The 27,506-nt window shown below is 46.5% G+C and overlaps 1 protein-coding gene and 1 long non-coding RNA gene across 2 annotated transcripts in view; one reads left to right on the plus strand and one right to left on the minus strand.

Moving 5' to 3' along the window:
• Window positions 1-27,506, plus strand: part of CDH20 (cadherin 20) — a 219,903-nt gene that overhangs the window by 161,684 nt on the left and 30,713 nt on the right. Inside the window, exons 2-6 of the mRNA XM_086373680.1 lie at window positions 2,448-2,843; window positions 12,779-13,073; window positions 13,818-13,937; window positions 16,733-16,900; window positions 20,235-20,422. Of these exons, the coding sequence (XP_086229806.1) occupies window positions 2,598-2,843; window positions 12,779-13,073; window positions 13,818-13,937; window positions 16,733-16,900; window positions 20,235-20,422 (1,017 nt within the window). The 5' untranslated portion in view covers window positions 2,448-2,597. The remainder of the gene's footprint in view (window positions 1-2,447; window positions 2,844-12,778; window positions 13,074-13,817; window positions 13,938-16,732; window positions 16,901-20,234; window positions 20,423-27,506) is intronic.
• Window positions 1-27,506, minus strand: part of LOC147346398 (uncharacterized) — a 187,103-nt gene that overhangs the window by 129,837 nt on the left and 29,760 nt on the right. The gene's annotated exons all lie outside the window — the stretch shown is intronic.

Below are 27,506 nucleotides of genomic sequence, written 5' to 3' on the forward strand. Positions count from 1 at the left end.
CACCCAACACACACACACCTGCTCACTTAGAGCCCAAAGCTACATGATTAAAGTAGCTAGAGAAAGTCATCAAAGCCACTGAAAGTAATGCTTAGATAAAATGTACACGTATGAGAACAGGCGTTAAAGGAAATGCATTCATACACATTTTGAGCTCTATCTTTGGTAAGTGTGACCCCAAAAGAAAATTCTCTCTACAAAGTTTTCAAATAGTTCTTCAATGTTTCCTCATATCAAAAAGAAAAAAAAAGTTTGGCTATTACAGAATTGGTCTCGGCCAGAATTTACTCCCCAGTAATACTTATCACAGACTCAGAGATCTGTAAAATAATATATGTAATATATTATATATATTATATAGTATTTTATATATATATATAATATATATATATAGGGCCCTTTCAGATACATATATATTTTGGCCCCAAAAGTGCCCAAGAGATATGTTTCAGGCTCAGCTTCATCACCTCTATACATGACTCAGTAATGTTTCCTCGTGTGGCTGTTCAAATGTCAGTTGGCACCTTAGTCATTTACAGAACATACTCACCTACATTGTCCCAACAAATCCTCATGGGTATCCTGTGAAGTAGGTGGGAGAACTATTAATAGCATTCACTGCTTAATAGGAATAAAAATTCATAGACGTCAACAAGTCAGAGGTAATGAAAGCAGAACCAGGGGTCAAACTGTCTGACCCTTAGTCTAGTGAACATGAGTGAAATTACAGATGGGTCTGTGTTTCACAAGGTACGCAATATTCCCACTGTGGCTACCGATCCCAGGATTCATTCTAGCAATAGCCTTTTTTTTTTTTTTTTCCGGTAATGCGCTTTAGTGCATCTTCTAGCTCCCTACAACAGCATAGCTAATTCTCACCAATCTTTTTCACTAATTCATTTCGGGGGTTAAGGTTCCTTCTCCCAGAAGGTCTCCCCTTAGACAAGGATCAGTGAGCTGGGTTTCCGTGGATCAGTCTAAAGAGAAAAGGAACAAGTAATACTTGGGGACCCCCTTTCCAGCACACCATTGTTCTTAATATTAACCAACATGTCACTCAAAAGAAGACATAGCTAGCTTGCCTTCACTTGACAATCAATCTGCCTTTAGAGCTAGAACCGATAAGAGGCACAGCCTCCCATTCTGTTATAGAAATTCGACAGTCTCCCCCACCTTATTCCTCTTTATCAGCTCTCGTTCAAATGACTTCTTCTACAGAAGTGAAATGGCATATTGCATGGGATTATTACAGGATATCTTTTAAATTCTCTTGTTCATTTCAATAGCGAGTATTTGAAGGAAGCTAGCACGAGTTCTGACGATGACAGGGGGAGTGGGAACTGAGTTAGCATCAGCGCGTGGATTTCGCCGCTTGTAGAAAGGGAGCACTACCTAGTTGCGTGGGTCTGAAATGGCCAAATAAACACATTTGTTCTAAGAAGATGACAGCAGTTCTCCACATTAACAGTGAAAATATTAAACCCACAGAAGACATTCTAACTGTTCTGACAGAATGGCTTGAGTGCTAGGCCAGCTCATTAAATCCAGCCCAAGTAAAGGAAGAAAAGGTTGATGAGGTCATAGCTCAGGAGTGAGGTCACCAGCCAATCTGACCTCATAGCAACAAAAGAAGTTTGACTGATGAAAAGGAGTCCCCAGGGTAGAAGTCAACATCCCTTGGCCTAAATGAGTCTTTCAGCTCAGGGGAAAAATAATGTTGGCGAGAACTCTCTCCTGTGCCCAGGGAAGCATGTGACTGATAGCACTTTAAAGTCTACTGTGAAAGATACGATGATTAACTGACCTTTCGGATCCTAGAAAGGTTACATTAGCAGCCCCTATCAGTGCTTCAGAGCTGAAGCAGTGGAGTGTGAAACTCAAATTCCACCATGAGCTCAGAGAATGATTAAAGTCAGAAGTGATCCATGGCTGTTTATAAATGAAGTCTGACTCCTAATATTATCAATAACGTGGAGTAAGCAAAATATAATTGTGGTGGCAAAAAAAGATGGTTAGATTTTGCTTTTGGTTTTCTAAGGAACCAAGAAAAGCAGTTGGGCTAATGAAAATATGAGTATTAGTTGTCAATTTTGGAAATGAATGCTATTTTTAAGCATGTAGGAGGTTGTCTTATCATAAATATTTCAAAAAGCCAATCAATAATACAGCGTATCCCTCTAGTTACCAACGTGAAGAAATTTATTCACTAGTTTTATTTCTGCTGAAATCCATTTTTGAAGGTTTGGGATTGATTATATCAAGATAAGTTGTCTTATTTTTATCAAAATATTATTTACTACTTAAACACTTCTAAAGCAGTAACATGTCATGACTTCTTCATTTGTTGACTAGAAAAGCCGAATATTTACTGACATTTCTTGAAAACTTGCTATAAGCCCACAGGAAAGAATCACAGTTTGATAACTGTGTTTTCCTTCACTTGACAGGAAGTCAACTTCAAGCAGACTGACTTGAATCTGGACCTCACTGGGGAAGCATAAGTGTTCAATAAACTGCATTATTTTTTTATCTGGAAAATACTGAAGTGCAGTGGCTTTGTCATCCTGGACTTTACTTTCTGGAAACCTGGCCATCCCATGTGGACTTCTGGTAGAATGAGCAATGCAAAGAGCTGGCTGGGACTTGGCGTGTCCTTGTACTTCTGGGGACTGATGGACCTTACTACCCCTGTTCTCTCGGGCACTCCGACACTGCCAGGCAGACTAGAAGCGTTCCTGTCAGACAAGCCACAGCCACACCAGCGGACAAAGAGGAGCTGGGTGTGGAACCAGTTTTTTGTTCTGGAGGAATACACTGGAACTGACCCTTTGTATGTCGGCAAGGTAAGAACTGCCAAAGAGACCGATAAGTTATCCGAATACCGGATACTGAAATTGAATAGGAATATGAACTATGAAAGCTCACATAGCCTGAGGCCTGAGAACAATTTTAAACTAGAGGTATGTTAATTGACAGCTAGTTGAGATCTAGTTTTTGCTTTGTCAGATACTGGTCAGAAAGGAAAGGCTTCTCTTTGTTCTTGCCTCTGTTCTGAGTGGGAAAGGCTAGGAATTGGGTTTTTGGAGGAAAAGACTTGGGTCCTGCAAGAACTGTTCAAGTCCTCACACAGGCAGCAGCAGCCTCAGGAATAACAGGATAAGGAAGAAGTAAACTGAGAAACGCAAAGGGAGGAGCTTAGGGTTTGTTTTTTTCAAAGCATTTCCACAGGTATTGCCTGAGGCCAAAATTCAATGAAAAAAAAAAAAAAAAGAATAAAACATTCTTCATTTCAGAAGATCCTAGCTTGTGCTTTAGGATTGCTGGAGACGATCAATGAATATATTTATAGACTTCACACTCGAAATCCCTTGATTTATCTAGCATCATTTCATTTTTAATCGGGGCTTTCTCCTGTGTTTACTTTATTTGGATGTTAATCAGAGGCCATTTTGCAAAAGCAACTAAGTGAGAGAACAGGGGAAACAAGGAACTAATTAGAAAATAAATAATTCATTCAAATAACTTAAACACTTGCTTAGCACACAGGCTAAGAGTGCAGGTTCCAGAGTCAAACACATGTGGGTGCAAAACCCAGCTCGGCCAGTTGCTTCCAGAGTGACTCTCGGCGGGTCACCAAGTCCTGTTAACCTGGTTCCTCAAATGTTGAAGAAGGATAATAAGAGAACTACAACTTCTCAAGAGTGGTCTACATAAGCTCTTTCCTCGACTTCCACCCACTTCTCAACCCAGGTGGGCTTCCCTGGTAGCTCAGTCGGTAAAGAATCTGCCTGCAGTGCAGGAGACCCGGGTTCGATCCCTGGGTCTGGAAGATCCCTTGGAGAAGGGAATGGCCACCCACTCCAGCATTCTTTCCTGGAGAACACTACGGACAGAGGAGCCTGGCGGGCTACAGTCCACGGGGTCACAAGGGTTGGACACAACTTAGTGGCTAAACCACTGAGGCTAGGTAGCTGCCCTCCGCCCTGTCTCTGCACAGATGCCATGTTTTCGGGGCTCCTCGGGACCTCCCCACCACGAGAGCTGAGGGTCCAGTTTACGGAGCCGCCCCACGGGGGCCTTGGACGCCGCTGCCCAGCCCCTCCTTCCTGACTCACCTTCTTCCCTCAGCTTCACGGCGTTCAGAGCCCTGTTCTTCCTCCTCCCTTCTCAGCCCCTCGCCGGTCCTCCCTGCCCACCTGTGGCGTCTTCCCCATCACACCCATCCCCGGGGGGTGGTTTTAAACTCACCCCTATGGCTTTAAACCCCTAAAGCAGTGAATTCAAAGCCTCCGTCCCTGGCTCAGACCACTCGTCCGAGCTTCAGAAGGAAAACACTCCTGCTCCGCATTTAGAACTCCTCGGCCTCCATCCACTGAAGCGTCCCCAATCTCCCTCCCGAACCCAGTCTGCCCTCGGTCGTCCAAGTGGCGGCACTGCCACCTTCCAGTTCCTAAGCCTGGGCCCTGCTGGTCAGGCGGCCCCTCCCCTCGGTCCCTGCGCCTGCAGATCGCGTTAGTCCGGAGCCAAACAAACCCTCCTCCATCTCACCCCCGCGCCCACCGTCATCTCAACCTGCGCAAACACCTGTCCCCCCAGCAGCACCCTTACTTCTGTCCGCACTTCCTTCCAAGCCACTCTCCATACACGATCTTTTGAAATGTGAGTGAGACCGTAAAGAATCTGCCTGCGATTCAGGAGACCCAGATTCGATCCCCTGGTCGGGAAGATCCCCTGGAGGAAGGCATGGCACCCCACTCCAGGGTTCTGGCCTGGAGAATCCCACAGACAGAGGAGCCCGAGGGGCTACAGTCCACGGGGCCGCAGAGGCGGACACGGCCGACACAGACCGCATCACCCTGCTGCGGGCCGTCAGGGCCTTCCCGCTGCGCTCTCAGCCACCCAGACCCGCCCTCCTCTCTCGAGGCCGCTCCTCCCACAGCCGCCCCGCCGGCCCCCGCCGGCCCCCGCCCCGTGTCTCGCCCCCCACGCCGGCCCCCACCACGTGACTCGCCCCCCGCCAGCCCCCGCCACTCGCCCCCCGCCGGCCCCACCACGTGTCTCGCCCCCCCCACCCCCTGCGGCCCCGGCCACGTTGCACGACCCCTGCCACCGGCCCCTGCCACATAGCACAACCCCTCCCCCGCCCGCCGGCCCCCGCCACGTGGCACGTTGCCCTTGCCGCCCTCACAGCCAGGGCTCTGACCGCCGCCCTCTCTCCGCCCGGACCTGGGGACGCGGCCTCTAGCAGCTCCCAGACTGGCCTGCCTTCCTCCCCGCATCGTGAGACGCGCGCGTCCTGGCTGCCCTCGGGGTCGGCTCCTCTTCATCTTCGAGGGTTCATTTCTCACCTAGCTTTGCCCTGACCGTCCTCTGAGACACACCCCTGTTGGACTCGCTCACTACCATTAGGCTTTCCCCATTCTAATCACAACCTACAATATCTAAGTTGTTCATTTGTCTGTATCTGTATTGCTGGGGTCGTGTGTGTGTGTGTGTGTGTGTGCGCGCGTGCACACACTCAGTCGCATCCGACTCTTTGCGGCCTCATAGGCTGTACCTCGCCAGGCTCCTCTGTCCACGGGACTTTTCAGACAGGAATACTGGAGTGGGTTGCCATATGCTCCGCCAGGGGGTCTTCCTGACCCAAGGATCGAACCTGTGTCTCTTGTGTCTTCTGCATTGACAGGAAGATTCTTTACCACTGGAGCCACCTGGGAAGCCTTAGACCAGACTATAAGCTCTGTGAGGACAAGGATACCGCTCGCATTTCCCCCACAAGACCTAACACAGTGCCTGTCACACAGACATGACTACCTCCTAGAGTGATAAGGATTAAGTAAACTGACTAACACAGGGAAAGTGCTTTAGCAGAGTGCCTGGTCCAGACTGAGATCTTAGTGCTGGCTGCCCTGCGGTAGAAGTCGGATGAGGACTAGCGACAGTGGGAGCAGCAGCAGCATAGTGCGCTCCTTACGGGAACTGAGCAGCTCAGTAGCGCACACCTAATGTACCCGCAAACCCCTGAGCCTCAGAACCTGTGGGTTTTCTTTGACTGCCTCTCCTCTTTCTTCATGCACCTGTCACCACATCCTGCCAGTATCTCCTTGCCACTTTCTCTGAGTCACTCATCCTCTCCAGATCTGTCCTCCCTGTGGCCCTCCGGGTCTTCATGATTAGATTAACTGAGCAGACGCAGTAAGGGAGGATCTCCTGGGCCCTCCCCCCCGGAAGCAGGCGTTTATCTCCTTGAAGCGCCCTTCCCATCACGTCACTCGTCTGATTAAGGAAGCACTGTGGCTCTGCAGTGCTCATCAGAGCTCTCAGCATACAGGGCAAGCACTGCCAGAAAATGAGCCCCCACACTGGGATAGCTCCAGTCTCACCCTGATCTCTGTCAGGCTGGGTCTCCTTACCGGCCCGACACAACACACCCCGTCGGTCCCTGCCCCAGAGGTGTGTGCGGGCCGCTGTCGTGCCCGGGACGCACCGTCCCCTCCTCTCCGCTCAGCCATGTTCAAGTTTCTCAGGGTCCCAGCTTAAAAGCATTTTCTATCATGAATACATCTTCCATTCAGAGTTCCAAAGATTTCTAGCAACTCGGTATTTGTAAAACATTTCTCCCAACTAGACACACATCAGTTCAGTTCAGTTCAGTCGCTCAGTCGTGTCCGACTCTGTGACCCCATGAATCACAGCACGCCAGGCCTCCCTGTCCATCACCAACTCCCGGAGTTCACCCAGACTCACGTCCATCAAGTCAGTGATGCCATCCAGCCATCTCATCCTCTGTCGTCCCCTTCTCCTCCTGCCCCCAATCCCTCCCAGCATCAGAGTCTTTTCCAATGAGTCAACTCTTCACATCAGGTGGCCAAAGTACTGGAGTTTCAGCTTTAGCATCATTCCTTCCAAAGAAATCCCAGGGCTGATCTCCTTCAGAATGGACTGGTTGGATCTCCTTGCAGTCCAAGGGACTCTCAAGAGTCTTCTCCAACACCACAGTTCAAAAGCATCAATTCTTCGGTGCTCAGCTTTCTTCACAGTCCAACTCTCACACCCATACATGACCACAGGAAAAACCATAGCCTTGACTAGACAGACCTTTGTTGGCAAAGTAATGTCTCTGCTTTTGAATATGCTATCTAGGTTGGTCATAACTTTCCTTCCAAGGAGTACATAGCTCCTGCTAAAATAAGTTTTGGAAAACACCTTTGTATTCAGTAATTGCTTTGTGTGGTTGTACAATTTCGAGCCCTCCTTCCTTCTCCCAAGGACACAAACTGAGACCTCGTCCTGGCCTTGCCTACATTTCCCTGACACCACACACCTAGCACAGAAAATTCAGAAAGACTAGGGGGCCTGACGCTTTCCTGGGGTGCCACAGCACTGCATGTCAGTCCCATGCGCATAAGGCAGACGGTTCAGTCATCGTAACAGTGCTAGGAAATAAGTATTAAGTCACCTCTCCTGGATAATTTAAATAAGGGAAGGTTCGGAGAAGTTACGGTCCTTGCCCAAAGTTACACAGAAGGTTAATAGGAAATCTGACACCGAAGCCATGGGCTTTCTTTTTCTTTGGCCTGTATGTGGCCGTGACTTTAGACCTCGCCCTGAGAGACACACAGAAGAGTCCACGGTGTCAGTGAGACCAGAAATGTAACCAAGCCTGTTCCCTGAAGGTGGGAGCACTCAGCTGTGCAGCACGCTCCAGTGCTCATGATCAGTGCGACCCCGTGGGCCGGAGCCCTCCAGGCTCCTCTCCATGGGATTCTCCAGGCAAGAATACTGGAGTGGGTTGCCATGCCCTCCCTCCTCCAGGGGATCTTCCAGACCTGGGGATCAAACCCGTGTCTCTTCCATCAAGCTGCATTGGCAGGCAGGTTCTTTACCACTAGCACCGCCCAAGATTGGGGCTCACCCTGTCCTAACCCACCACCCCGGGACACAGGCCATCCCCCGCACCTCCACAGTCATCCTGACCAACCAGCTCTCAGTGCGAATCTGCGCCCTGGACTGGGTCTGCCGCCTGCGCAGGAAAGGAGGTGTGTGCTCACTCACCCAGGCGCTTTTCCCCTTACTTTCTCCTGAAAGAGAACCCAGCCCTCTCTCCCAGGGGCATTTCAGCTCGTCACCATGAGCTCTGGAAGACGTCTGTTTAGAGAGCCTGCCTGAGTATTTGCTTTTTTCAGAAAGGAGTACAGCAACAATTATCACCTGTAATTGGTATGGCCTTACAAAATCCACACTGGGCTTCCCAGGAACAAGGCAGTGTCGAGTCAAAGCGAGATTATATTGACATATGCAAAGAGGTGGATGCAGCAAGCTTGTGCTCGTGCACGAATCTGTGGTCCCGAGTCATACTGAGGTTAACAAGGGTGCGGAAGCTGTCTAACCACAAATTGTGAGCACTCACTGCCTTCCTGGAACCATACGCGGCACCATGAAAGACGGCGAAAAGGAGCAACATCACCCCCGTGTTGAGCTTCATGTACTTCCCATCACTCGCTACTCCTCTGGCTCAAGATCTTAGAGACGAAAGCAAGGTTAGGCTAAGTAGGATATCCAGCTGTCTTATTCTGTCTAGGATAACAAAGCTGTTTTCCCAGGATGGGGGTAACTGTGTGGTGCCAACTCCATTCCCGAAGCTCCGCGCCTTCCTCCAGAGAGCTGGTGCTCAGTCAGTGTGAGCTGAATTACATATGGATACATATAAAGCACATTTTTATTTCAATTTGCTGAGTGACTGAGAGAAAAGCTGTTAATATTTCTTCTTTGCAATTTTTGCAACCAAATGTACATTCTGTGACTGGAGAACCTAATGTTCAGTTCACTTCACTGTGCTGGCTACTAGGCTAGTGTCTCTCAGCTCTGTATTCTCCTTCCCATACTCTACAGGCCTGGGACTCTGCACATCACAGCTCCTCCGTTTCCAAGCAGCTCCCAGGTCCTGAGAGTGGAATGTTCTAGGGGGAGAACCAGAGGCGGGAGGAGAGGACTTGCTCCTTTTATCTGTGGGAGCTGCTTCTGGTTTCTGGAACCATTTCCACACCCCAGCCTCACACATCCACTGGAGGGCGCCCCCTTCTCAGAGGTCAGAGTCTCAGCTCCATGGGGGGGTGGGCGCTGGGTGGGGGGCACCTCTAAACTCCTGGAGCCCAGCCCAAGGGGATAACACTCCCTTCTCAGAGGTCAGAGTCTCAGCTCCATGGAGGGTGGGCACTGGGGAGGGGGGCCCACCTCTAAACTCCTGGAGCCCAGCCCAAGGGGATAACACCCCTTTCTCAGAGGTCGGAGTCTTAGCTCCATGGGGGGTGGGCACTGAGGCAGGGGGGCACCTCTAAACTCCTGGAGCCCAGCCCAAGGGGATAACACTCCCTTCTCAGAGGGCTCCAGCCCAGCCTCCTCCAAACGTCTAGATTCCAAGAGCCCCCAACTCCTGCCCTCTGCTCCCTCAGCCAGAGGGGCACAAGCTGTTTCCTCGAGTTACTGGTTATCATCTCCAATGATACCTCAACATTTTTCCTTTTCAATCCTTCATGTTAAAGTCTCTCTTCTAGAATGACTGGTGTGGGTTTTGTTCCCTGACTAGATCCTGAACTGATATGATTTTCGTTGACCCTTGAGTCACTCGGGGACTAGGGGGACCAACCCCCCACACAGTGGGAAAACCCAGGCGTCACTCTAGAGCTGGCCTGTGGTGCATACCCACGGCTCCTCTGTGCTCACGGCTCTCTGAATCCGCGGTTCTGCTCCACAGACGCATGCGTAGGACTGTTTGTAGCATTTATAATTGAAAAGGAAAAATCCACATATATGTGCACCCTCAAAGTTCACATCCACGTAGTTCAAGGGTCAAATGTGTATTCCCTAGAAATGAGTTATACGTAAGCAGACCCAGGCACTTTTCATAGCTGGTACGCTTCCTGTTGGGCTTCCCGGGTGGCTCAGAGGTACAGAATCCTCCTGCCATTGGAGACACGGGTTCAATCCCTGTGTTGGGAAAATCCGCTGGAGAAGGAAATGACAACCCACGCCAGTGTTCTTGCCTGGAGAATCCTATGGCCAGAGGAGTCTGGCGGGCTACAGTCCGTGGGGTCGAGAAGAGTCGGACAGGACTGAGCGGCTGAACAGCAACAGCAGGTCTTCCTGTTCCTAGGAGGTGGCCCTGCTTCTCTGTGAGGCTCTCCCCCCTTTCCTGTGCACAAAGATGCACAGACGCTGCCTGAGCGATGCTTGCCAGCTCCTTTAAGACAAAGACAACCTGCTTTCACTAAAAGCTTTAACTCCAACGCTATACCCTATACCACTCATTCACACAACCTTACCGAGCATCTGCTACACATGAGACTCACACTAAGATGAAAACCACACGGCTCCTGACTTCGAGGAACTCAGTCTAGAAAGTGCCTCAAATTCTTCTCTCAATACAGAGCAAAACTCAAGATCACAGATCCAGTTTCAGCCTGGACGCCATTGACGTCCGCCAGTCGAGTGACTCCCGAGGAGCCAGGACCATCTCTTGAGCAGCAAAGCTCTCTAGCCTCCTGTTACTTACTAAGCACTCTCCATAGGCAGAGCACTTGAACTTGGCCAATGATAATCACAATGACGCTTCACCTTCTTAAGTTTCACAGGACAAAACTTTTTAGATGACAGCTAGGATATCTCCAAACAACCCTGGATATTTTCTCTAACGTCAGCTTCAATTCTTTCTTTCTCCCCTGGATAATCTGCCATGCCCTACTTCACTCTAAGTGAAAGTCCTATTTTATATGCCTTAAAATTACACATATTTATATTTATATTTACATATGTATATACATATGTATGTAAACATGCAGAAATATATAAGGATATTTTTTTAATCCTTAGATCTTTGTCCTCCTCCTCCCAATTCCATTCCTCTGCCTGGGAACATAGCTCCAGATGGAATGGATTTTCATTTCTTTGTGGCCAGGTCCAAATAAAATGACTTTCCATTCTACACAATAAGAGCTAGGCACCTTGCTTGTCTTAAACGAAATAAATAGAAGATGTAGAATGTGGAAAATAATAATGTATAAGGAATGAGGAAATGTTAGGACTTTATATTCTAAATAGAATTCTTTAAGTAGAAAAAAATCCACAGCTATTTTTCCAGTCAGTTTTGTTCTCTTATTTCCCTTCTCTGGATAAGACACAGCTGAATTCCTCTAGGCAGCAAAATTACTGCTTGTGTGCTTTGGCCGTGAGTCCGTCTGAGATCAGCTCAAAGCCGGCCACAGCCTCCCAGCCCATCCTTGTCTCAAGATGCTGTGAATACACTTTCTGGTGTTTTCTTGGTGTCCGTGCCACTTAACACTCAGACTCATGCTGTCCCAGCAGTGCTCCAGGCAGCTTTCCCCAGCTTTACCCTGGGCTGTGCGTAACAGAACGGCCAACAGGCTGCTTTTGTCGTCTCTGCTGCAATCCTGGAGGTTCGAAGGGAGTACGGGAGAGCTGGGCATGTTAACACCCTTCTCTCTCTGCATGTACATCACCGTCATAATTGGTCCCATTTATAGCTTTCCTATTATGGGAACTCTAGGCGCTTTACATACATTAATTTCTAATGATCCCAACAAACCTTCAAAGGAAGAATTAACACTGTTCTCTACATTTATAATACGAGGAACTTGAGAATTATAAACATTAAATCATTTGTCAAGGGCACTCAATTTATAACTGATACAGATAGTCTTCAGGCCACATATATTTGCCTCTCTGGCCTAAACTGGTCTATTTTATTAACTGAATCTCACGGACTTTATCACTGAACTGTGCAAGCCCAGCAACAAGAGTTAGTGGTGACTGACTGCGTGTAATTAATTTTTCGTTGCCCTCTTAGAGAAGGACTGTTAAAAGATGGCACAAAACTCTAGGGTTCTTGCCACTTATACACATTGACTATAATTAGAGCTGCAAGAGTTTATTTCTAGGCTTAAAATGAGCGCTGTGCCCCTGGGCTCATTTTGAGAGTCGCCACAGAGTAATTTGGGAGGAAATATAGTTGGATGGGCAGATAAAAGCATGTGCCTACCACAACCTTCTACATACAGATTTGAGTGAGTCAATTACAAGGCCAGAAACGGGTCCCAACAAAATGATAGATACCCTGACACAGAGAATAACAACCAGCTGTAAAACTCCATTTTGATACCTGCAACAGAAGCAAGCAAAGTCCTACTGAGGGAAGCTGTGGAATTGAGAGGATTCCGAGGGCCCCCAGAAGTCATTCGGTATCTACGGCACAGTGGCCACAGATGGTTTTTATTCGCTGCTTCATCAGCTTCTCAGCCAACCTGGATGGTCCTAAAGTTTTTGAAATTCCAAAATAATTTACATCAACACTTTTACATTTTTAAATGTTTACACTCATCCCTTAAAAAAGGTTAAATGGAAAAGCTGGATTCCTCCTCATTAGACTCGCTCCTGTTGTACATGGGACAATACAACAGGGGACACAATACAATACAGTATGGGTCCGACACGTCCCAGAACGCCTGTTTTCTGTACTTCTCAGGGAGAGAACTTTAAAAATAGTACTAATGATACTGAATGTGAAGTGGAGAAATTTTGCTTGTTCATCAACTTATATTTGCTCTTTGATACAGCCATGTTCAAAGCAGGTTAGTTCTTTGTATAAGGAAACATTTGAGCGGGAAACAGTCTTCCTGTTTGAAAGGAAATCATACACTTGTACCATACTGAAAATCTGTTTATTTTCGACACCTGTTGAGAGGTTGGTGCTTTTCCCCCTCAGCTTCATTCAGACATGGACCGGGGAGATGGCTCCATCAAATACATCCTCTCGGGAGAAGGCGCAGGCGTTGTGTTTACCATCGATGACACCACCGGCGACATCCATGCCATTCAGAGGCTCGACCGAGAGGAGAGGGCCCAGTATACTCTCAGGGCTCAGGCCCTGGACAGGCGCACGGGCAGGCCGATGGAGCCGGAGTCCGAGTTCATCATCAAAATCCAAGACATCAACGACAACGAGCCCAAGTTCCTGGACGGGCCTTACGTCGCCACGGTGCCGGAAATGTCACCAGTGGGTAAGGCAGGCATGCACTGATCCTCACCAACAGCAGTCCCCCTCTAGAAGGCCCTCCCGCCTCAAGGTGGAGAAAGAGAGAAAGTGCAGAACAGCCCCCCAAACACAAAGCTGCACCGAGCCACTCAGACGTGAAATCAGCCACAGTGCAGACAGCAGCAACACTAAGCCTAGCGCTGTCACTCAGCTCTGGGTCTCCTGAATCGATTTTTATCCACGTGTCTATCTGACCGCACCGGGTCTTGGTTGTGGTGCCTGGGATCTGGGATCTTCGACCTTTATTGCGCCACGGGAGATCTTTGGTTGCAGCATGTGGGATCTAGTTCCCCAACCAGGGACTGAACCTGGCTCCCCTGCACTGGGAGCGTGGAGTCTTAGCCACTGGACCACCAGGGCAATCCCCAGTTCTGCTTCTTAAAAAGCAAAACAAAAGATGGGTGGTAGATGGGCAGGCAGATAATGTCTGATTCATAAGGGAGAAGCGTTTTGGTATTACCGAAAGAGGAATGCGGGGCCCAAAGCCTGCGCTGGCCTTACAAGTCATTAAGACTTTAAGACACAAATAACTCCCATCCCCACTAAAGAGGTACTTTTGTGCTAAGCAGTTATAGAAGCTTGACCTAGAAACAGGCCCTCCCAAGGAAGCAGACATAACATTTGCAAATGCTTAAAACTGCCCGTTCAGGCCTGCATCCAGTCCTGAGCAACTCCACTTGAACGGGTGTCCACCGCCTCTCTTCCTCAGGGACTTCCGTCATCCAGGTGACGGCCACCGACGCTGACGACCCGACCTACGGCAACAGCGCCCGGGTGGTGTACAGCATTCTGCAGGGCCAGCCGTATTTCTCTGTGGACTCCAAAACAGGTACGTGCTGGGGCAGTCGAGTCAGAGGTATTTGTTTTATTCTCTACTAATTTGTAACTGCGATTTAGGACAGACACAACTCTCCATTTCAAGAACTCTGCAGACAGTGCACTAGCTCGGAAGATGGTTATAAGCGTCGGGATGAAGACAGCAAACTAGCGCTGCCTGCGGGGTCAGAGCAGCGAGGCGTACAGACGGTGTGCTGGTCTGCTGGGAGACGCCCGAAGAACTGCCTCTGCAAAAGGACCTCCTCACCAGCCTTCAAAGAAATAATAATATCAATAATGCTATGGCTGTACTCACTCCCCAGGAGTAAGGTCTTTCATAACTTCAAGAAGACCCAAGAGGACTGGCATAGTAACCTGGGCTCACTATAGAACCAGGATAATTGGTTTTGAAACTAGAAAGAGCCTTAGGCAAATCTTCCAGTCCATCAACACTCACTTAGTGGATAAGGAAGTCGTGACTGGAGACCTAACAAAGCGCTCCTGGTTGTAGGTGTGTCCCCTGACCCGCGGTCCAGCGTTCCTCCCGCCAGTCCACCCCGTAGTAAGCTGAGAGCAAGGCTGGAATGAAGGGAGCTCAGAGCATGGGGTGTGGGCCCCGAGAAAGGAGGTGCTCAGAGGGACGCTCCGACAGGGGGAACACCTAGGGAGCTGGGCAGGCACGGGCCACGTCTAGAAAAGAACAAGGCAAAGCCAACAAGTCAGTTTGCTTTGGGTGTTCTGTTTTGTTTTCAGTTTTACTCAGGAACCTTGACAACAGAATGTATAGTTTATCTATGAAGAATTCCCTTTAACCATTTTGAATTGGGCAGAGCAACTCAGATATCATTGCTATTAATATATAATAATATATTATTCCATATTGTTATCTTGCACTTGTGCCAGACTTTCTCCCTTTTAAAATACATTCATAGATCTCATCATATTTGAGCATCCCAACAATCTTGTAAACTTGTGAAATATATGGAAGCATTATTACTTCATTTTACATATGGGAAAATTAACATACGGACCTAAGAGTAATTAACAAAAAAAATGGAGCAAAGAAACTTACAACCACAGAGACAAAGTCAAGGCCAAACACTCAAAGTCATCTCTTTACATGAAATAGAAAAAAACACATTTTATTAGCAACCTGATATAATTTTTTCCACAAGTCCTCGGGGAACCAGGCATTCAGAAAATTATGTCATAAAAGTAGAGAGTATAAATTAGTAGGAGGAAAGAAAAAAGGTTCCAGTTAGGGATTTCTATACAATAGTAATTTTAACCATTCTACAAGTGGAGGGAGGGACCATGAGGGGGTGCCCACAGGGAGGAAAAATACAGGCAGGAAGAGGGTAATATGTCCTTTACATCGTTAAGAGGAAACTTACATTATTTTGACAGCTCCCAAGGGGCATCTATAGTGTTAAGGTCAAAAATACATAAAAAGATAGTTACTGCCATGCCCAGGGAGCATTTATAAAAAGAAAACACTGCATATTTCACTTTAGACTGTCGCTGCTGTAATGCGACATATACATTATAGGAGTAAAGCGAGGACAGGTTTGCGGTTCCCCATTTCTCCCCGTGGCATGCAAAAGGCCTACTGAGCCAAGGGTCATGTTTAAACGTGCAGTAAACAAGCCTTTAATCTTTGCCTAGAGAGCACAGAAGTCAGCTTTTCTAAGTAGAAGCGTTAAAAGGAGGATCAAACATGCCCACACATCCTTGGCAGGATCAAAACAACACATTTCACAGGATTCTGACTTAGACCCTTCTCCCTAAATGGAAGCACATTATCATACCCTGATGTTGCACATCGTCTGGGCAAGTTCATCTCGTATGGATGTTAACAATAAACATCTCAGAGCATCTTTTATGCTGTCTTAACTCACAGCATACAGTGAAGCACGGAGGTAGGAAGAACCTAATAAAACGGATTGAACATACAACAACAAAGAAGAGCAAATCTGAATTCCACCCCTGCTTCCAGGCCCTGGGGAGGCAGGAGCAAGCAGCCTGGGAATGGGAAGAAGAGTCCCTCACACTAGTAGGGCTCTAGCGACTGGAGAGAGAGCTAAAGGTGAAGGATCTAAAATCGCACACTTGCTGACTGTGAGGCTTTGTTTCCCCACCTGAAGCCCAGTTTTGTTTGGTGAGACAGAGCAGCCCTGAAGTCGCTGCAGACCAACAGGTCCCAGGTCTGTTAGAGGGCCACTGTGCCACCTGCTGGTCTTTCTCGGGAATGCGCCGTAGAAACCAGCCCGCCAAGCCCGACTCCATGGAGGGGTCTGAGTGAGCTCCCGGAGTTGGTGATGGACAGGGAGGCCTGGCGTGCTGTGGTCCACGGGGCCGTGAAGAATCGGACACGACAGAGAGACTGAACTGAACTGAAATGGCCCTTCCAGCTGTAACAATCTTTACTCATTCACCCTCTGTTTAAGCACAGCATTTTTTTTTTTTTAAGCTGGGGATTCCCTGATGGCTCAGTGGTAAAGAATCTGCCTGAAATGTAGGAGGCGCGGGTTCAATCTCTGGGTTGGGAAGATCCCTTAAGAGGGAAATGGCAGCCCACTCCAGTATTCTTGCCTGGGAAATCCCATGGACACAGGAAACTGGCGGGGTACAGACCATGGGATCGCAGAAAGTTGAACACGACTGAGCTAAAAGGACATTCTGACCGCAAGTGTAATAAAACAGGTGCCTTGCGTCTCTGACAAGGCACAGGGAGAAGCCTAGAACCCAGTCTTTAAAATGGGACTGGTGGTTTTGCTTTTAAAAACAAAGCTCGTTTCTATCCTGCAGGGGTAATTAGGACTGCGCTCATGAACATGGACCGAGAAGCCAAAGAGTACTATGAAGTGATCATCCAAGCCAAGGACATGGGAGGGCAGCTCGGAGGGCTGGCGGGGACCACGACAGTCAACATCACCCTCTCAGATGTCAACGATAACCCACCCCGCTTCCCCCAGAGTGAGTACCCAACCGGCAAGAGTGCAGCTCTCAAGTCAGAGGGACGCAGCTGTGACGGAGGCGAAAGAGAAAGGCCGGTCTAAGTCCCTCTTTGAGTTCAGTTATTCCTGGGTTCCTTTCTGACATTTATCATGCAATTCTCACATCACCATTTCCCTCCTAGATCCAACTTCCCAGACCACTAAACCAGTGTTTCTCTATTTTTCACTATCACTTCCCTCCAGAGCCCTTTTAGACCCTTTTTTCCCTTGAGTGTCATGCCCTGACCGCTCCCCTCATACAATTAAATATTAAGCAAGAAGATTTTGTTGGGTAGGGATGAACCTTAGATTTGTAATATCTAAGTTTTTTTCACCTCTCTCCAACAAGAATCGATTTTTGTGCCTGTTAAGAACGCATGCAGGGAGACTCAGCCAAAGCTTGAGGTGAACGTAGCGACCCACCGGATCACTTAACCCCCGATTCACAGCAGGCACTGAGTGCTTGCTTTGTAAGGGCCCTGGGCATCAGGGGCACAAGATTCCTGAAGCGAAGTCCCTGACCTTGTGAAGCTTAAAGTCCACTTGGGAGAACATATACTTGGTACTCATCAAAGTTTAAGCAGGAAGCAGCCTCTGCTGTGCCACCTGGTTAGTGCAGAATGACGCCTTCACAATCAACCAAGATGAGTAAAAAACTTAATAAAAGGATGAGAGTTCAACTAGGTATTGAAGAATTAACACAGTCAAACAGGAGAAAAAAGAAAACATTCCAGAAGGGGGAAGCTGTTCATTTACTTAAAAAAATTTTGTTTCAAGCAACATTCTAGATACGGGATATAAAGCCCTAGAAATAAAGCTGCAAATGTAATTTTATGTTCCAAGATCCTGAAAATGAAGACCTGCTCTCTTATTGATTCAAACATTCCGTTTCTAATGGAGGTCACTGCAAAGGTTTTGAGCAAGTGAGAGTCATAAGGAAAGGCTAAGCTGGTAGCCACGCAGAGCACTGGTTGGCAGGAATGGAGACTAGAAGCAGGAGTCTGGTAGGAGGCTTTAGCATGGGCCAGATTTGAACTGATAAGAATGTAAGGAAACAGAAGAAGTAGTGGAACGGGACAAATCAGAAAACTTGGATTTCTGTCTCTGATTTCTTGGCTAAGGGAAGGTGGAGTCAGAGATAACAATGATGTTGTAGGTCTGGGCGACAGGGAAAAAGATTGTTCTAATGGATGAAACAGAGGATCCCAGCGGGACAAGCGGCAAGCAGGCAGGGAGGAAGACAGATGCTGCCTCGAACGTGAAGCGGCAGCAGGACACTCAGGCGGGATTAAGGAGGGTGGAGTACAGAGCTATGGCTGTGGAAAGGAGACCAGGAATGGAGGTGTGAATTTGAGAAGCAGATTCTAAAAGGGAGCAACTGGAGAAGTGAGAGCGGCAGAGCCAATCCCAGGTGAAAGACTCAACCAGGGAACCCAGGATCAACAACCACTAAAGGAAAACAGAGCCAAACCAGACCATCTGCTGAAAAGCCACACTGTGGGTAAACCATTTATCTATGTAAAAACAGGAGTAAAATTCAGATATTTACATACAACTGGTATCCATAAAGTCCCCATGAGATGAAACCGAAAGACAAGATCCCAGATGAGTGTTTTACAAGTGATATGAACAAGGAGGTTACTAAGTTGATTGGTCCTACAGTTCGGAAGACTAGAGCATCATGAAACAGTTTATGAAATGACATATGGATTGGCTTCTTCCGTGCTCTGCTGACCCGTCTTTACCATTTCATGAACGGCTCACACTGTGCACACTAGATTCTTGAACGTCCCTGAACTGTCCTCTGGCTTTGTAATCTGAGACCAGACAGTGTCTCCCAGAAGGCAGAAAGAGAAGAGCAGTTATTACTTCCGAGAAGGCAGAAAGAGAAGAGCAGTTACTACACAGTTCATAGAGATTTGGACCTATTGCAGGGAAATTAGATTGCCTTCCTTCCTTTTCACAAATATTATCATAACTGATTAGGGGCTGTTGACACAATGACACACCTCCTATTTTATACTGAAGACGCTCCATCATCTTTAATTTAACCAAATATAATGGAATATCAAGACCTCAGGCTACTTATTTCTAATATAATGCATTATGTGTAGAAATTGTACGGACAAGATGTTTGTTTTGACACAGAACGCCTGACTTTCCTGGAGAAAATTGTTTTTCCCAAACATGTTCTGCAGTAGCAAAGTCTGATCCATCAACAACTTTGGAAGAGAACGCAAAGAGATCATGAAATCCAAGCGCCTGCGGTTTAGCACAGACATTAGCCACTTCCTGGCTCATGTTGGCGAAGAACAGGCATCGTTTCTCCTCCCGTGCGAGGGAGGCCGCTGAGCGCTGGCTGGGTGCCGTCAGCCCCCAGGTCAATGTGAGAAGGCAGCGCTCACACCCCGACTTCCCAGGGTCACACCCCACAGCCCGCAATGCGCACGAGAACCAGAGGCGCCGTGTACCTACCGAGGTACCGAGAAGGTGGTTGTTTGCTTGAGTCTGTAGTCATCCACACCATGACTGACAGGAGAGTGAGGAGCGTCAAAGGGCTGAGCCCCAGAGAAGCAAGTTAATGAAAATGCTCCTCCGCGGAGATGAACACGAACTGAACAAGTGGATTCAGGCTATCAGGTTGAAAAGAACATCACTGGCTCTGAGCTCCCCACACAGGTGAGAACTCTGGGGGTATCATCCTCCAGAAAAGAGAACTAGAAGCACCGAGATGTGTCCGTGAAGAAGCTGCCAGGGCGCAGGCCCCAGTGCAGACACCCCGAGGGACGGCCAGCGCAGAAGCCGGCAGAGCGCGGCTCCGGGGCCGGGCCTCCCCTGCAGGGCGCTGGTCAGCACCGAACGTGGGCAGCTGGACACGGACGGGTGCTCGGCGTGCCGGCCGGGCCACAGAGGAAAACGCCTGCGTCTCAAACACAAACGGAATACACGCGCACTTTGTGACCACAACAGAATTAACACTGGGGGACCAGTGCATCGGGGGGACTGAAAGGCCGGAAAGCAGGGCGCTCCCTACCACCCTGGAGGTGCGTTCACTGAGGTGAGCATACTTTCACTTTCGTCCTGTCCTACTCCTGGGATCCTGATCCACGTATCTTGGCCCCTCCTCATACGACATCCAGTGCGGGCGATGACCCAGTAACGTCTGCTTAGCCCTTTGGATCTCAGTTTTTTCATCGGTAGAAGTGATGAAAAAGATGTTTTGCACAGCGTGGCGGGTGTGATGTGATACGGGGGAGGCGTTTTTTGTGTGTAGTGACAGGTTATAAAAACTGCATGTTCTGACTTCTTCACAGAACATTACCAGATGAGTGTGTTGGAATCAGCTCCGGTTAGCTCAACTGTGGGGAGGGTGTTTGCCAAGGACCTGGACGAAGGAATCAATGCGGAGATGAAGTACACGATCGTGGATGGGGACGGGGCGGACGCATTCGACATCAACACGGATCCCAACTTCCAAGTGGGCATCATAACCGTGAAGAAGGTAACCGAGCTCCTTCTTCCAAGTCATTTCAGGGGAGGCTTTGAGCATGTGTGCAATATTAGTAAGGCCTGTTATATTATTAATAGCATTGCTTTAAATCCTCTGATAAACACTTACCTATCATTAAGAAAAAAAAACCTCTTGGACCTTCCTGGCAGTCCAATGGTTAAGACTCCAACTTACAAGGCAAGGGCATGTGCCGGCTCAGGTGCTCAGTTGTGCCCAACTCTTTGCGACCCCCGCAGACTGTAACCCCCCAGGCTCCTCTGTCCATGGGATTAGCCCAGCAAGAACACTTGCCTGGGATGCCATTTCCTTCTCCAGGACATCTTCCCAACTCAGGGATCGATCCACCCTCATCTCCTGTGTCTCCTGCATTGGCAGGCGGGTTCTTTACCACCAGCACCACCCAGGAAACCCCGGGGCAAGGTGTGTGGGTTCAATCCCTGTTCAGGGAACTCAGATCCTGTGTGCTGCACATCAAGGCCAAAAACACAGACAAAACAACAACAGAGAAAACCCCTTACTCCTTTTGTTCACATGTAAACACTGGCTATGACATCATTTTACAGGAAGAGTTCCCCTGAGTTCAGTTCAGTCGCTCAGTCATGTCTGGCTGTTTGCGACCCCATGGACTGCAGCACGCCAGGCCTCCCTGTCCTTCACCAACTCCCAGAGTTTACCCAAACTGATGTCCATTGAGTCGGTGATGCCATCCAACCATCCTCCGTCATCCCCTTCTCCTCCTGCCCTCAGTCTTTCCCAGCATCAGGGTCTTTTCAAATGAGTCAGTGTTTTATCAGGTGGCCAAAATATTGGGAGTTTCAGCTTCTGCATCAGTCCTTCCAGTGAATATTCAGGACTGATCTCCTTTACGATAGACTGGTTGGATCTCCTTGCAGTCCAAGGGACTCTAAAGAGTCTTCTCCAACACCACAGTTCAAAGGCATCAATTCTTCGGCACTCAGCTTTCTTTATAGTCCAACTCTCATATCCACACATGACTACTGGAAAAGCCATAGGCTTGACTAGACAGACCTTTGTTGGCAAAGTAATGTCTCTGCTTTTCAATATGCTGTCTAGGTTTATCATAGCTTTTCTTCCCAGGAGCAAGTTTCTTTCATGGCTGCAGTCACCATCTGCAGTGATTTTGGAGCCCAAGAGCCCAAGACAAAATGTGGTCCGTTGGAAAAGGGAATGGCAAACCACTTCAGTATTCTTGCCCTGAGAACCCCATGAACAGCATGAAAAAGCTCACTACTTAGCCACTTAAAAAAAAAACCTGTCGTAGCTTAATTCCCTAATAATGTTAATGACTTAACCAATATCTGCATTCGAATAACCTCATTTTGACCACAGAAACTACCAGATCAGATCAAGCAAACTATCCTATTATTATTAATCAATAAATAACAGGCAGGGGTTTTTTAATTGCTACGTAAAGACCCACGGATGCTTACTAGACTTGGAAAGGCTTTATCAAGCACAGCTGCTGAGTGATGTCACCACTTGAAACTCTCTGCTTCATAGTAAGTTAATACGTTTCCTAAATGTGAGCTATCAATTCTGTGGCATAAAGCACATATGTATATACTCAGCTGAAAGACAGAACCTAATAAAATTAAAGTTTTAACATCCTAATAAATATATCAGGATGTTAAAACTTTAATTCAAAAAACTATTGGTTTAATCTTTTCTTCTATTTCAAATACACTTTAAAACCCAAGATATCTTAAATTATTTCTTCAATAAACATTTGTTGAGTGCCTACATATGTGCCAGGCACTGCATTTAATGTAGAAAGTAAATAAAATGACCAAAAACCTCTGCCTTATTGAAATTTACATTCTAAAAGGGGAAGACGACTATCAAAACAGCAAGTAAGTCAATAAACTAGTATATTGGAAAGTAGTAAGTGCTGGGCAGGAGGGAGTGAGATCAGACGAGTCCACATGACTTCAAATTTAATTTCATGCTTGGGATTGGCCTCATATAGAAGTGACATTTATACAAAGACTTAAAGTGGGCAGAGTCGGGACATCCCTGGTTGTCCAGTGGCTGAGATTCTGTGTTCCCAACGCAGAGATCCCTGGTCAGGGAACTAGATTCCACGTACTGCAACCAAAGATCCCGCAGGCCACAACCAGGACCAGGTGCAGCCAAATGACTAAATATATATATAAAAAAGAAAAAGTAGGCAGAGTGGCAGCATAGAGTTGGGCAGATTGACGATGCACAATCCTAGGAGCCCCACAAATGACTCTCCGTGAGAGCCGTGAATGGCAGCCCTGTGGATGAGGGAACCCAAGTTAAAGAGTTCCAGACAAAGGGCCAGCCAGAGCACTGACCCTGAGATGGCACTCGGCCTGGCTTGTTTCAACAACAGAAAGGGGCTTTCTAAGGTTCGAGAAGGACACTAGCAGGAGATGAGGTCAGAAAAGGAACAGGGGGCCGGGCTGTGTTAGGACCGTGTATGCAGATAGAAGGACGCTGGCTAACGTGGAGAACCGGAGGATTTTAACAGGTGTGTGACATCACAGACTTCTACTATGAAATAATTACTGTGGAATCTGTGTTGGGAAAAGACCATAAGGGGGCAAGAATGGAAATGGGGGGACTAGCTGGGGTGCTATTGATAATCCAGTAAGAGAGGATGATGGCTTGGTCTAGGCTACTGGGAATGGAGGCAGTGAGAAGTGGTCGGAATCTGAATATATTTTGAAAGTAGGACTAACAGTCCTCCTCTTTTTCTTTCACATCCTCATTCAATCGGTTAGGAAGAAAAAGAGGACTCAGTTGAGCAACAAAGAGAATAGAGCTGGCGCTAAGTGAAATGGGGAAATATTTGGATTCAGTTCTGGGCATGTCCCATTTGCAATGTCTATTAGACACCTAAGTGGAGATATATAGTCGCTGTTGGTTTAGGAATCTGGAATTTGGAGAAGAGTTCTGAGTGAGAAATATAAATTTGAGAGTCAAAAAGCAAGTAAAAATAATAATAATAATATGCCAAGGGACTGAGCATCACTAGAGAAGAGAGCAGTGAGGTCAGCCCTGTGGCACCCCAACGTGGTGAGGTCAGGGAGGGCAAAGACAAGCAAGGAGACTGAGGAGGGGAGACCAGGCAAGCAGAAGAAAATCAGGAGACTGCTGTGTCCTGGAAGGCAGGGAGACACTTTGCAAGAGAATAAAGTGACTGCCTGTAATAAATGCCATTAAAGGACATCGAAGTACACTGAAAACCATCACAGACTTTAGGAACATAGAGAGCACTGATGACCCTGACAAAAGCAATGAAATCATAACAGACTGTGGCATGAGCTAATGCGTTTAATAATAACCTTATTCTATACTGTTCCATAGAGCTAATGCTGCTTTAGAAGGAACGAAGGGAAGAGTTCATGTTTGTCCTGTATTTATTTGAAAGTGTAATCAAGTACAGCAAAAGAACAGACATATCCAGCATTCCTCCAACCAGAAATCTTTGTAACCAGCACACAATGACCTCAAAACTGTGCAAAATGCTGACATTAATTTTGGGATCATCATATAAATTTGGATGTAATTTAAATGTTGCAGTTTATTTTATTCATATTCTTTGAGGATTAATAAAAATTATAAAAGGTCATTAGAAATAATAATACAAAGTCACTGTATGATAAGATTAAGAACATCCCCCTACTATGTCAGTCAGTTCAGTCACTCAGTCGTGTCCGACTCTTCGTGACCCCATGGACTGCAGCCCGCCAGGCCTCCCTGTCCTTCACCATCTCCCAGAGTTTGCTCAAACTCCTGTTCATCGAGTCGGTGATGCCATCCAACCATCTCATCCTCTGTCGTCCCTTTCTCTTCCTGCCTTCGATCTTTCCCAGCATCGGAGTCTTTTCAAATGAGTCAGTTCCTTTTCAAATGAGTCAGTTCTTCATCGAGTGGCCAAAATATTGGAGTTTCAGCTTCAATATCAGTCCTTCCAATGAATATTCAGGACTGATTTCCATTATGATGGACTGGTTGGATCTCCTTGCAGTCCAAGGGACTCTCAAGAGTCTTCTCCAACACCACAGTTCAAAAGCATCAATTCTTCGGCACTCAGCTTTCTTTATAGTACAACTCTCACATCCATACAGGACTACTGGAAAAGCCATAGGTTTGACTAGATGGACCTTTGTTGGCAAAGTAATGTCTCTGCTTTTTAATATGCTGTCTAGGTTTTTCATAGCTTTTCTTCCAAGGAGCAAGTGTCTAATTTCATGGCTTTAGCCACCATCGGACTGCAGTGATTTTGAAGCCCCCCAAAAATAGTCTCTCACTGTTTCCATTGTTTCCCCATCTATTTGCCATGAAGTGATGGGACTTGATGCCATGATCTTAGTTTTTGAATGTTGAGTTTTAAGCCAGCTTTCTCACTCTCCTCTTTCACTTTCATCAAGAGGCTCTTTAGTTCTTCTTCACTTTCTGCCATAAGGATAGTGTTATCTGTCTATCTGAGGTTATTGATATTTCTCCTGGCAATCTTGATTCCAGCTTGGGCTTCATCCAGCCCAGCATTTCGCATATAAGTTAAATAAGCAGGGTGACAATATACAGCCTTGACGTACTCCTTTCCCAGTTTAGAAACAGTCTTTTGTTCCATGTTCAGTTCTAACTGTTGCTTCTTGACCTGCATACAGATTTCTCAGGAGGCAGGTCAGGTGGTCTGGTATTCCCATCTCTTGAAGAATTTTACACAGTTTGTTGTGATCTACACAGTCAAAGGCTTTGGCATAGTCAATAGAGCAGAAGTAGATGTTTTTCTGGAACTCTCTTGCTTTTCAATGATCCAGTGGATGTTGACAGTGTGATCCCTGGTCCCCCCTATGTGGTGTGCCTCAAGTTATAAATAATAATACATTGCTTACCATGACTGGTAATTATCAACAAGGTTAAAGTTCAAAGTTTTGGATAATTATTGTCTCTTTAAGGCAAAAATTACCTTTAAAAAATTAAGCAATCAAAGAATTTTTGAGGTTTCAGTATATTTTAAATTTTATTTTATATCTTAAAATAATATTTAATTCAACTCTTTGCAATCCCATGGACTGCAGCCCACCAGGTTCCTCTGTCCATGGATTTCCAAGGCAAGAATATTGGAGTGGGTTGCAATTTCCTACTCCAGGGTATCTTCCTGACTGAGGGACAGAAGCCAGGGCTCCGGCACTGCAGGCACACTCTTCACCATCTTCTGCATCACAGGCACAGCCACCAGGGAAGCCCCCTTAGTAACAACACAATGCTATTAATTTATATCAAATTACTAGACTATATCTTAGACCTTACTGTAAGCCATTAATTTAAAAAATATTCTATTACAATTTTATATATAATGAGATTGATCACAGTGGTATGGCTGTATCTGAAAGGAATCTCAAAATGTCTCTTCTCCAGCTCCCTTACCTGGAGAAAAGATTAAATTTCATAAGACAGAACACTGTCTTTCATTGTCATTGCTAAAACTAGATCCATGTTTAATCAAAATATTTATCAGTTTTGCCAAGGTCACTTGGATTTCTCTTCTGAACTTATGAGGTGTCAGAAAATGGAATTAAGAAAGAGGTCAATAAGTTGAGTAGATGGACAAGTCAAATATAATGAATACTTTGGAGGCTATTGACTGATCAGTCTATACTTTTGGAACAACAGTCACTCAGATGCTCAATCCACACCCATCTTCCTACTTTACCATTAATAACGTCATGTAAAATTGAAACAAAAGTTCTGCTTTTGATTTATTTCTCTCAGGCCTATTATTTGTCTAAAATAGCACATACTTTTTCAAAAAGAGAAATTAAGTTGAATTGATAGAATTGGATCTTCATAAAACCACACTGATTACTACTCAGTACCTTGGGTCTTTTTGGCTTTCAAGTAATCAATCAATTGACGTTCAGTCTCTTAATTTAAATGCTTCAAAGATAACTTGAAATATATAATTTTCAGGGTATTCTTTATTCTGTGTATGAGCTTGATCTATGTCTTCAGCGTGTCTGCCATCTTCCAGCATTCAATACACAATTGTTTCCAGTCCACTCCCCTTAGGCCACAAAGCAGAAAACTTTTGTATTTTATCAAACCTAAGGTGCCATGAATTCTCATCTTTGTTTTAGATATCACATAAAAAAAAAAAAAAAAACTCTGCTAGTTTTAATGGTGCAGTGCCTTCTTATTCCTCGGTCTGTAGTCACCGGAGAAGCTCTTGCAAACAGAGATGTATTTGCTTCACTAATACCAATGCTGTTGCTTCCATGTCATTTTTCCTATACAACAACTTTTGTTTCAATGTTGAATCATAATGCAATCTTTTTAAAGACATTTTAGAAGGCAGCAAAATTCAACACATGTATTACCAACACGCACAGAACTCAAATGAAGTACAGCATTGATGACTTTGACCAGGTTTAGCCAGCCGAGACACTGACCACTACATCCCGCCTCCTACATCCCGCACTCCTACAGGGTGCCATCAATTGCAGAAGCAACTCTATATCCAAAATGTCAAAATATGAATAAGTTTATATTGTTCAATCACTGAAATATACCAATAAAACATCTGTATATATTGCTACTCAACTAGTACACGTTAATACGTTGACAAACTTTTGCACTACACAATGTAACAACATTTGGGGGTTTTAGGCCCTCCCTAGGCACTGGGGACAGAGAAGGCAATGGTACCCCACTCCAGTACTCTTGCCTGGAGAATCCCATGGACGGAGGAGCCTGGTGGGCTGCAGTCCATGGGGTCGCACAGAGTCGGACACGACTGATGCGACTTAGCAGCAGCAGCAGGCACTGGGGAATAAAAATCTGACTAAATCATAGTCTTTGCCCTAGTATCATGAAGGCAACTAACACAGAAAGAAAGTAAGACAAAGTGCTGTGGCAGAAGAGGGAATGATTAATTCCGCTGAGGGGACTGCATGACTATTTTCTGACATAATTTTCATTACTCAACTTTCAAGGATACAATGACTTCATTTTTATGTGCTCCGACTCTAGGAAATTTCCTGAATTTAACTAGGGGTCTCAGACATTTCTACTCTTTTAT

The sequence above is a fragment of the Bos grunniens genome, chromosome 24, assembly GCF_055505025.1.
Source record: "Bos grunniens cultivar Pamir isolate PY7600 chromosome 24, Bosgru_T2T1.0, whole genome shotgun sequence".
Classification (NCBI taxonomy): domain Eukaryota; kingdom Metazoa; phylum Chordata; class Mammalia; order Artiodactyla; family Bovidae; genus Bos; species Bos grunniens.